The sequence below is a fragment of the Bubalus kerabau genome, chromosome 1 (genome assembly GCF_029407905.1).
Source record: "Bubalus kerabau isolate K-KA32 ecotype Philippines breed swamp buffalo chromosome 1, PCC_UOA_SB_1v2, whole genome shotgun sequence".
NCBI classification, from domain to species: domain Eukaryota; kingdom Metazoa; phylum Chordata; class Mammalia; order Artiodactyla; family Bovidae; genus Bubalus; species Bubalus kerabau.
This window is the reverse complement of record NC_073624.1, coordinates 181,137,557-181,148,001: the sequence shown is the minus strand read 5'-3', so window position 1 is coordinate 181,148,001 and position 10,445 is coordinate 181,137,557. Positions and strand designations below refer to the sequence as shown.

Sequence of the window (10,445 nt, the reverse complement as noted above, 5' to 3'; positions counted from 1 at the left end):
GAGAGGGGGACTTCCCTGCTTCCTTGGTGGTCCAGTGGTTAAGACTCTGCACTTCCACTGCAGGGGGCCTGGGTTTGATCCCTAGTCGGGGAACTAAGATCCTGCAAGCTGCTTGGCACAGCCCCCGCCCCCCCCCCCAAAAAAAAGGGAATCTGTACATATTTGGTTCTTCTTGACAAATCAGCCTTTGGGGTTGAATGGGATGACAGACAGCCTTGTAACACACAACACATAACAATGTGTCAAACATACAAGGGTGGTTCGGATGTCAGATTACATACTGCTCAGGATGGAAACATCTAGGACATTAAGTGATGATTCACTTACAAGTTTACCCAGCTTATAGGGATCATTTCCAACTCAGGTAGCCTCTACAACAAAGTCCTTAAATCTACAAACGCCCCCTTGTAGTGGGCTTCCCAGGTAGCTCAGCAGTAAAGAATCTGCCTGCAATGCAGGAGACACAGGTTTGACCCCTGGGTCCGGAAGATCCCCTGGAGCATGAAATGGCAATGCAACCCAGTCCAGTATTCTTGCCTGGGAAATCCCATGGACAGAGGAGCCTGAAGGGCTACAGGCCATGGAGTCGCAAACAGACACAACTGAGCACACGCTCACACCTTATTAGAACACTGCATCACAAAAGGATGGAAGTGACCTGGTGTACAAGAGAGCCTCGTGGTACTGAGAGGCCCCTCAGAAGTCACAGCTGAGCTCCCCAACTAAAGGGGTTCACCTACTGGCGACACAGAACAAGCAAAAGATGTTCAGGCTGAAGTTCAAAAACTCAAGGAAAAATCAGTGGTTGGATTTTTTTGATGGTAATAAAAGAAATCTGAGAAATACACCAGAATAGTCTTTTCTGCACTGAATGTCAACCGTTGAAATCCCTAACACACATGGGCACGCATGCACAGTTGGCCCCAGGGTGTGCCAGCAGGCGTCTTAGAACAGGAGTTCCCATTCAGGGGCAGCCACCAGTTCAGATCACCATATCGTATGATACAAACATATATAATAAAGGCTGGGATTTTATTTCCAAGTTGGCACATGTAGAAGGCACAGGGGCAAAGCAATGGCTTTGGGGAGTAGAGATGGGGAGGGGTGTGTCTGAGGTTCCCCTCCTCCACCACCCCCTAAGTGCACTTAAGACCAGACTGGTGGTAGGGGCTCCAGCCCGGGGCCCTGAGGGTCCTCTCTAGATGAGAGCCTTGGGACAGCTCCCCCGGCATGACCTCCCCGTCCTCCCAGGGGGCAGGGCCCTGCCAGCTCCCCGCAGCTGGAGGGGCTGCCCCCTGGGGAGGACCAGAATCAGAGACAGAAGAAGAGGACGAGGACCAGGAGAAGCACCCCCAGCAGCACCGCAATGGCACACCACTGTCGGCGGTCTGGGGGCAAGAGGGTCAGAGTTCACAGAGGGGAGGCAGCACCCCTCCCCACTCTCCCACCCCAGGGGACTCACCACTGGTCATGTGGGATATTTTGGCCATCTTCCTAAGGACCCCATCCATCCGGGACTGGGTGTGGTCCATCTCCTGAGCAAAGGCGTCCAGCATACTGCCAAGACCAGGAAGGCATCAGCCCCTGGAGGCTCTGCACACCAGAGCAGCCGGCCATGGGCTCCTGGCCCACCCCCGGGGTCCCAGTCTCACATGCCCTGCTCGTCCAGCTCCTCCCCAACTCGGCCAGACATGTGTTTCAGAACTGAGATGCTCCCAGACACCATTTCCAGCTGTTGATCCTGCTGGTCCAGGATCAGCTGCAGGGTGGAAGGGTGGGAACCAAGGTTGGCAGGGAGCCCTGAGCTGTCCGCAGTCTCCTCCAGCCTGGGGCTGCCAGCTGCCTGCACGCACCTGCTGTGTGGCCTGCTGCTCTTCAATGTAGCGAGAGGTGGTCGAGACCACACTGGCGTCCAGCAAGTCACTGGAGGACTTCAGGGTGGCCGGCTTGCCTGTCAGCATCTGTAGGTACCCATACAGCAGGCTTAAGGAGGGTCGCCCACTCCCGGCAGAGACTGACAAGGTTTGTGGCAAATCTAGATGGTGCCTACTTAGGAAGGCAGTCTCAGGAGTAGAATGGCCTGGGTCCTCAGGGCCATCATTAACTAGCAAGGTGACCCCAGGGACATAACACTTGACTTTCCTGTGCCTCAGTTTTCTCATCTGTAAAATGGGGAGGGCTATAAACCCTGTTTTCTGAGGATGGAACAAGGATTTAATAAATTAATCCTGGCATGCTTATAAACCTATAAACACAGGTATTTAAGAATCTGAACTTAAGGGACTTCCCTGGTAGTCCAGTGGTTAAGAATCTGCCTTCCAATGCAGGGGGCATGGGTTCCATCCCTGATAGGAGAACTAAAATCCCACATGTCAGAGCTTCCTTGATGGCTCAGTGGTAGAGAATCCGCCTGCCAATGCAGGAGACATGAGTTCAATCCCTGGTCTGGGAAGATTCCCACATGCCACGGAGCAAGCAAGCCCATGTGCCACAACTACTGGGCCTGTGCTCTAGAGCCCTTGAACCTCGACTACTGAGCCCACATGTTGCAACTACTGAAGCCCTCAAGGTCTGGGCCCATCACAACCAGAGAGGAATCACTGCAACTAGAGAAAAGCCTGTGCAGTGACAAAGACACAGCACAGTCAAAAATTAATTAATTAAAAAAATATCCCACATGCAGTGGGAGAACTAAGACCTGATGCAGCCAAATAAATAAATACAAAGAATTTGAACATTAATCCCCAAAACAGCACACCTGGAAGGCATGTGGATCCTGCCATAGGACCCCAAGCTGCTGCAGGCTTCAGCCCCCCACCCTTCCAGACCCCATGTAGGTGTATCGAGTGAGGCTGCTGTTACACACATGCAAAGAATGAACATCAACACAGAGGCAGCAGAGAGAATGCGCAGAAAAGGCAGGAGTGGGTACACACACAGGGCAACTACACTCACAAAAGGGAAATAGTGGATCTACCCAAGGCCGGCAGGGATCCACTCAGGGGCCAAGTTCAGAGAGGTCAAGTGCCTACACAGATTAAAAAAAAAAAAAGCACAGGGACTTTCGTGGTGGTCCAGTGGTTAAGGCTCCAAGCTCAATGCAGGGGCCACAAGGGCAAGGGTTCGACCCCTGGTTGGGCAAACTAAGATCCCACGTGCTGCTGGGCACAGCCCAAAAAAGGGAGAAAAAAAAAAAGGTAAACACATATCCTGGAAACAATAACAGAGAGCAAGAAAAGGAGACAGGCTGCCACACACACAGAAAACCTGTAGAGTATAGACCCACAGGAGATGGCAGAAGGGATTATACACACAGAGAGAAATCAGTTGGGCTCATCCAGAAAGAGCAGGCAGGTAGACAGCATGGACACAACTGTGCATGAAGATGAGGACCGAAGCGGAGGGACAGACGCACGGGTCCCAGGAGACAGACGAATGCACAGAGGGGCCAGGCGTGCACTCAGAGAACCACACTGAGACACGGCGGGTGAGGGCACTGGGTTGGAATGCCTTACCTCCCTGTTATTCCTCTCCATGAAGGCTACGGCTGCGGGACTGACCATATGGTCCTTCATTTCCTACAGATAAGGACAGCATCAGAGAGTGAAAGACGCCCTAACCCTCCTCACCCCATCGGAAACTCTCTTCACCTGCACTGATTCCCGCATCCTTTGCACAAACACCTTTCTCTCCTGCAGGTCTCCGGCTGGAAGCTTGAACTTGCCGGGGTTGGCTTCCACTATGCGTATGCAGCGAGTCAAGAGTCAAGGCCACAGCCCAACAGAACATGCGCCCTCCTACGCCTCAAAGTCCTCAACACCTCTTAGGTGTGCAGCCTCCCCCAAATGTTGGCTCTCAGCGCCCCCTGCCCCTGCAATGGACTCTCCCATGTCCCCCCCCTCCCCCCCCCCCAAGGATATCAATGGTTTCCTCCAGGTCTTCGAGGTCCCACTCGATGCTGCGCAGGCCATTCCGCAGCTCGTTGGTCGTCCAGTCCAGCTCCTCGCGTCCGACCACCGCGCTCTCCTGCAGGAGCTCGCACCACCGTTGGTACAGCCCGCGGGCTGTGTTCACCGCCTTCTGCACCTCACTGCGGGCAGGGGCACAGCGGGCGCGGCTGGCGGGGGCGGGGAGCAGGCGGTCCTTCCTCCCACCTTTACGCCCCCAAACAGGTTGGGAGCTCAGGAGACCCTTATATCCCCCTGCGGACCCCTCCCACATGGCCACGGGGCGATCCCGAGGACGGTGCCCAGAATGCCTGACATGCACCGGCTGGCACGCGGGCACTGGTTGGCAAGGGGACACAATACCCCGTGTCCTCCCGCATCGCTGTCACTCACCCTCGGACTACAAAAAATGGATCTTCGAGAGACATGTCACGCCCCCCACCCGCCCGAGGCCGAATCCCCTCCCTTCTCGGCCTCAGAAGCTAATTCCCTCCAAGAGGTGCGGGACGCACCGTCACCCCGCCCCCCGTCACGTGACCCGTGCCACCACCGAGAGCCGGGCCGCCAGGGGAGAAAGAGTGGCCCTCGGCCCGAAGTGCGGAAACATCCGCTCTCTCTTCAGTCATCTTGGTTGTGGGCAGAGACGGTTTCCTGTCTGCACGGACCGCCCCTTCGCTCCCGGTCCCCAGCAGTGTCCTAGTTCTATCTAACTGGGTTCGACTCAAGAGCTCCGAATCCATCGGTTCGAGACCCAGCCCCTCGGATTGTTGCTGCGCAACCTCAGTTTTCCCTTCCGAGCAATGTACATAATGTCTCCTTCAAAACAGGCGAGATTATGGCTGGGGAAGGGGCTCATTCATTTGTGGGCCATCGTTATGGACTCCTTGAGCCTGCACCCAGATCCTGTCCTAGGAGATGCGAGATGGTCCCAGGCCAGGGTCGGAGTGGCAGGTTTGGGGGCAGGTGAAGTGCGGTTCTTCTATGTGAGGTTCTGGGGGAGACTCTTTCCCTCCTCTTTTTTCCTGCGGAGGAGAGAAGCCTCGAGGTCGCCCTGGAGCGGGTTGGCCCTGAGTAGGGGCCCTAGAGAAGCTTCAGGGGATGGGGGTGGGGGTCGGGGTGGTGAGGTCTTTCTGGGTGCGACCCTTGGGGTCGCCGGAATGGGTGTGGTGGTGGCTCTGAGAATGGTCTGCGGGGAAGTCCTCTGCGTGTGAGGCGGGACCGGGAAGGTCTGGAGAGGGACTTATAGGATTGCCACCTATGTGACAGAGCCCTTCTGTGTGGCGTCGCCGGGAAAATCAGTTTTTTATAGGAGGGAAGCAGCTGTCCCCTGTGTAGGGTCCGGATTTCTGGAGCGGGACGTCTGAAGAAGTCCTTGGAGGGTTGCCTCTGTTGTGCGTCAGAGAGAGCATCTGAGCTGGAGATGTCGTTGTGACGTTTCGTGGAGGGAAGGGACAAGAAATGGGGGCGTCCTCAGCTGGTTGCCATAATATGTGGAAGGATCGCTGAATGGAGACAGTTTGGGGAGAAGTCTTCTAGAGGAGAGAATACTTGCTGAGTTTCCCTGTGCCGGGGTTGGGTGTGGAGGATCTGAGCATGCTCCAAAGGTGCAGAAGATCAGTGTTTGGTGGAAGTGCAGAAATACATGAAAGGGGGTCTGGGAGAGTTTCCATGGGAGGGGTGGCGAGGACAGGAATGTAGTGATCCTTAGGTCCTTAGGGAGTAGCTGCTTGTGTTGGCAAGGTCTTTGTGTAGGTCTCTGGGAGGTGGCTTCAATGCGAGCCCGCCGGCAGGGGGCTTTCCCGGAAAGCTGTCACACCTTTCTGGCCTCGGGAGGGAAGGAAGCCAAACTTTCCTCTTACTCTCCGCCGACCCCGCTGGACGCGGCTCCGGAAGCCGGGGGCTCCAGCCAGCTCTAGCTGCCGGTAGAGGGAGAGCGGGCGGCGGGGGTGGGGGTGGCGGGTGGGCGGCGGGGTGCGGGGCGTGCAGGGAGGCTAAGGCACCACCCCCGCTCATCCGGAAGAGGCCGGCTACGGTCTCGTACTGCGATCCCGGCCCTTGTCCTTATTAGGGCATCCGGAAGCGGCTCGAGCTTGCCCTACGTCACTACTTCCAAATTTAGTTGTGGAAGTATGGCTGATAGAGTGGCGGGAAGGTTCGCGCACCGGTGTGGAGGGGGCGGGGGAGCTTGCCCTTAAAGGGCCCACACCACGAATGAAGGGAGCTGTTCGAACAATTTCGCGGTTTTTGAGGAACTGGAAATAGTATTTCTTGGAATGTTAGTGCGTAGCAGAAGGTGGGGCCGATGTGTTCTATCTGTCTGCTCCATCTCTGCGTTGCTGAGTTTCCAAGTCCTAATCCAACTCCGCCTCCCCGGGAGCAGAGGCGGAGCTGGGCTGCGTCGTTTGGGGGGGCCACAGCCACGTGTTCATTCGGCCTGTGTTCCTGCCGGGTCCTCCGCCTTTAGGGCATGGACGCCCACGGTGGATGTCGTGCTGAGGGAAACTGAGAGGGATGTTCGATGCGGAACACAGAGACTGTAGCTTGGGCTGCGCTCCCGTCTGCAGATCCACCTCCCGTGGAGTGGCAACTTTGCCCTAGAGCCAGCCAGTGAGTCCCGCCTTCTCACCGCCTCCAAACAAGGGGAGTGAGGAGGGTGGGCGGAGGCTGGCAAGACAGGAATGCTGGAGACTCCACTGGTCCCCTTTCACCGCAGTGGCTCAAGTATTCGTTTAGCAAATATTGGACTGGATGTCCCCGCCTAAAGAAATAAGATACAACTACCCTTCACGGAATGGAAGTGAGAGATCAATGAGATGTTTATGGTAGGAAAGCCTTTAGCGCCTGGCACTTAGCAAGTGCATAATAATTGTTAGCACCATTATTGATAAAAAAAACAAAAACAGACATTAATTAGGCTCCCGGTAGATGGTAGATACAGTTTCCACCGGGGATCTACCGTTTGGAACTCAAGTTTTCTCGGGTGCGAAGGGAAACGTGCAGCCTACGACCCGCTGGGGTCTCCAGACACAACCGGTGGGTGGGCCCTGAGCACCACCCACGGCCCCCCTCCACCGGGCCTGCGCGCGGGTTCAGTGAGGGGCCCTGAGAAAGCAGACCACCCCGAGAGTTTAGCTTGGATTGGGGGACGCTTCTCCTCACAGGAGTAAGGGTCCCTTTTCTTCCCTCAGTAAATTCCACTCTGTCGCTTTAAGGAGTCTCTCTCCGAGGCGTCGCGGAAAGCCCGGATGCGGCTCTCTGATTGGGCGGGGCGTCTCGGTGACTTCACTCCCGGTACAAAAGGGCCCGGGTGGCGGGCGCCCGGGCAGAGCGTCCTGGCAGTGTCTCCGCGTGGTTTGTCCTGCTGAGGGTGGCGTGAACGAGCGCGTTGTCCGAAGTGCACCTGCCACCTGCCGTGCCCAGCCGGGAGTCTCTGCCGCCCTCGCCCTCGCCGTCGAGCAGCTATGGAAGTGCAGAAGGAGGCGCAACGGATCATGACCCTGTCGGTGTGGAAGATGTACCATTCACGCATGCAGCGCGGTGGCTTGCGGCTGCACCGGAGCCTGCAGCTGTCGCTGGTCATGCGCAGCGCCCGGGAGCTCTACCTCTCAGCCAAGGTGGAAGCCCAGGAACCCGAAGTGCCCTTGCCGCCCGTCCGCTCCCCTGACCCTCGCCTGCACCCGCCTCGGGAAGCCGCAGCCAAGGCAGCGACCGGCAACGGTGAGCAGCCCTCTCCGGAACCCATGGACACGCAGGAGGCACCGAGAGCCGAGGAGACCCCTGCCCGCTGTGTCCAGCGCCCCGCCAAAATCAGCCGCAAGCGGAGGAGCAGCAGCCTTAGCGATGGTGCGGACGCCGCTCTGGTTCCGAGCAAGAAAGCCCGCTTAGAAGAAGAGAAGGAGGAGGAAGGGGCCTCTTCGGAGGTCCTTGATCGCCTGCAGCCCCCTCCGGCGCAAGCGGAGGGCGCCTTCCCCAACTTGGCGCGCGTCCTGCAGAGGCGCTTCTCCGGTCTTCTGAACTGCAGTCCTGCTGCCAGCTCTCCGACGGCGTCCCCGGCGTGCGAGGCGAAGCCAGCTTGCCGCCCGGCGGACAACATGCTCAACGTGCTGGTGCGGGCCGTGGTGGCCTTCTGAGGGTTCCTGAGCGGCTATACCGGAGCCCAGAGCGCGGGCCGAACCGTCGGCCAGAGTACGCAGACCCGAAGCGAGGCCCACCCCCGGGGGAGCGCTCGCGGAAGCCGTGGAGAGGAGCCGTCGCCCGGGCTGCCCAGAGGCCCCGAGAGGGACTCTGCCCCCGGGGAACCGTCGCTACCTGTGTGCAGCGGCGACGCCGAGGAGCCTGAGCCGGGGGCGCGGGCGCCTTCCCCCCCAGACCTGCTGCTCCCATCGGTGCTGTTTTAACGGACTGGGAGGTGAACCTCACCGACTCCTTCTGGAACTGGGAGAAGGGAGGCTTGGTTCTTGAAACTCCTCAGGGTCGGACTTTTTTTTTTTTTTTTAAACTGGGGGCTATGCTGCCCTTTCAATAAGGTTTTTCAGCCGTTGGTGTTTGCGTTTCCAACTTAAGAGAATTCCAGGCACTCCCCTTCCCCCTCCAGTGACATACTTGTGCAAGCGGTCATCGTTGCGTCATGGGGCAGACGTGGGGAGCTTCCTGCTGCCGTGCGTGGGTGGGGGCCGGGAGGAGGACCTGGGGTGTGGACCGCCCTGGGGAATAGGAGGAGAGCGGCCTGAGTCACTGCGCCTTGCTGCGGGTTATTGCCCGAAGCCCCTACGCCTCCGGAGGTAGAGGGCCGATCTAATTTCATTTTAAAATTTTTTCTCATGTGGTGCGTTAGAGGTGGGGATGTTCACCGTCTCAAGCTTGACCCTCAGACCCACAGAAACGATCAACCCTGACGTTCCTGGTCGGAATCACAAAACTGAGGGGAGCGCTGTAGGGCTGAGCTGGGATCAGTGGCTGGCGAGACTGGCCAGTATGGGGGAGGCGGGAGATTTTCGCCAGGGCGTTTTGGGGTTCTGTTTGCCTTTACTGGTGGATTCTGGTAACTCCCTCTATCTGGCCATTTTGCTAGAATCGCCAGATAGGAAAATAAAGACCAATTGTATACAAAGTCTGTGCAGCCCGTCTGGTTTTCTTCCCTGGTGGGGGAGGGGCAGGGTTAAAGGGTCAAGAGCTGGCGGCGGCTTGCTGGGGCCCCAGAAACCGGTCTGACCGCTACCACGTGGGCAGAGTGGGCGGGAAGGGGCCGACCCCTTTTCTTTGCCAGAGCACTTTCGTACTGGGCTCCTGGTGCTCCGACCTTTCCTTAAAAGTCGCACGTTTGGCGGGATCTTGGACACACACCCCCTCCCTACAACTCTGGGTGAGAAGGCTTTCCGAGTTCAGATGTTTGGGGGATACTGCTGGGAACAGTGCCCCTAGCCGACTTGGGTATCGGGCCTCCTTTGGAGAATGGAAGGATAGCTACCCTCCCCCCACTTGATTAACTGAATCGGCAGGGTTCCCAGGATTGGGGTGGGGCTGGACAGGTGAGCTTTGGAGCGCCCTTTACGCCCAGTTCCAGTCTCAAGCAGTGTAACTGTGTGGCTCAGGCAAGGACCCGAGCTTCCAGCCTCAGTTTCCTCATACGCGAAATGGGCCCCAGCAACTTCCCTTCGAGACTGTTGGTTTAGAAATACCCGCGGGAGCACTCGTTGGCTTTGGCCCCACCCCGTCCCCAGATTCGCCACCTCGAGAGAAAACCCTGACAATTTCCCCAACGCCAGTTCGGGAGAGTGACAGTCGGGGTTGCCCCAGGGGGTGGGGGTGGGGGCTGTGGGGAGGACAAAGGAGCCGCAGGTGCGGGGAGTGAGGGCGGCGGGAGGCGCTGGGAAAGCTCCCGCCCCGCCTCCAGACGGCCGGCCCCGCCACTGCGGGCTTCCCGAGACCCGGGGGACCTGACCCCGAGGCCGGAGGGGAGGAGGAGGAGGGCGCGGTGGAGGGGCGGCCCCGCCCCAGAACGCCCGCCCCTGGCTCCCCTCCAGGCTCGTTCACCCACCGCACCCCCGCCTCCCTGTGTCACTCAGCCTCCTCCCTCCTAACCCCACCTCCCACCCCTCACCCCAAGGGAACCTCGCCTCCTCCGCAGCCTTCCCCCCCGGGAAATATGAGACTTCAGTTGCCGCCCACTCGGGGGATCGACCCACAACTCCCCAAAGGGATGTAGCGGGGGGACTGGAATCCCACACTACTGGCGGTAGCTCAGTGCGTCCGCGTGGGAGCAACTCCCTCGCAAACCTGGCCCCGCCCGGGAAGTCCCCGGCGACTGGGGAGGGGGCATCACCACGCATCCTGTCGCTGGAACCGCCTGGCGCTTCCTTCCGCGGGAAGCTGCTAGGCCGACCCCCGCCCCCGCCCGGGCCGCCTGGGGGTTTCCGGCGCCCGGTCGCGGGGGCTGAGGGCTGGAGACGATGCCGTGGGAGATAGGACGAACACCCCCTTACACACATACATCCCCTT

The 10,445-nt window shown here is 58.5% G+C and overlaps 2 protein-coding genes and 1 non-coding gene across 6 annotated transcripts; 2 read left to right on the top strand and 1 right to left on the bottom strand.

Annotated features, from left to right (window-relative positions):
• The first annotated feature begins 20 nt into the window (after positions 1-20).
• Positions 21-93, top strand: TRNAG-UCC (transfer RNA glycine (anticodon UCC)). Its single transcript has one exon. It is a non-coding gene; the product is annotated as a tRNA-Gly (tRNA).
• An 847-nt stretch (positions 94-940) lies between these two features.
• STX10 (syntaxin 10) lies at positions 941-4,461 on the bottom strand. 4 transcript variants are annotated; one of them, XM_055566559.1, is made up of 8 exons: positions 4,341-4,461; positions 3,921-4,117; positions 3,651-3,745; positions 3,516-3,578; positions 1,854-1,961; positions 1,653-1,759; positions 1,463-1,557; positions 949-1,388 (listed from the first exon to the last, which is right to left on the bottom strand). In XM_055566559.1, exons 1-8 carry the CDS (start codon positions 4,373-4,375, stop codon positions 1,312-1,314), a joined length of 777 nt encoding a protein of 258 aa, XP_055422534.1. In that variant the 5' UTR covers positions 4,376-4,461; the 3' UTR covers positions 949-1,311. The 4 variants fall into 4 exon arrangements, with proteins under 4 accessions (XP_055422537.1, XP_055422533.1, XP_055422534.1 ...); XM_055566560.1 differs by having other exon boundaries at positions 952-1,388; positions 3,921-4,090; XM_055566562.1 differs by having other exon boundaries at positions 941-1,557; positions 1,657-1,759; positions 3,921-4,090.
• A 179-nt stretch (positions 4,462-4,640) lies between these two features.
• IER2 (immediate early response 2) lies at positions 4,641-9,057 on the top strand. The gene is made up of 2 exons (XM_055543206.1): positions 4,641-4,749; positions 7,136-9,057. The coding sequence occupies exon 2, from the start codon at positions 7,409-7,411 to the stop codon at positions 8,075-8,077; it is 669 nt and encodes a 222-aa protein (XP_055399181.1). The 5' UTR covers positions 4,641-4,749; positions 7,136-7,408; the 3' UTR covers positions 8,078-9,057.
• Positions 9,058-10,445: the final 1,388 nt, after the last annotated feature.

What these genes read in the sequence shown, in the direction of transcription:
- STX10 (XM_055566558.1), bottom strand. Translation starts at nt 4,221, where the DNA reads ATGTGGGAGGGGTCCGCAGGGGGATATAAGGGTCTCCTGAGCTCCCAA. An exon ending in AGACCTGGAGGAAACCATTG is followed by an intron (nt 3,746 to 3,920) that starts ATATCCTTGGGG and finishes CTCGCTGCATAC; the next exon opens with GCATAGTGGAAGCCAACCCC. An exon ending in GGATGCGGGAATCAGTGCAG is followed by an intron (nt 3,579 to 3,650) that starts GTGAAGAGAGTT and finishes CCTTATCTGTAG; the next exon opens with GAAATGAAGGACCATATGGT.
- IER2 (XM_055543206.1), top strand. Translation starts at nt 7,409, where the DNA reads ATGGAAGTGCAGAAGGAGGCGCAACGGATCATGACCCTGTCGGTGTGG.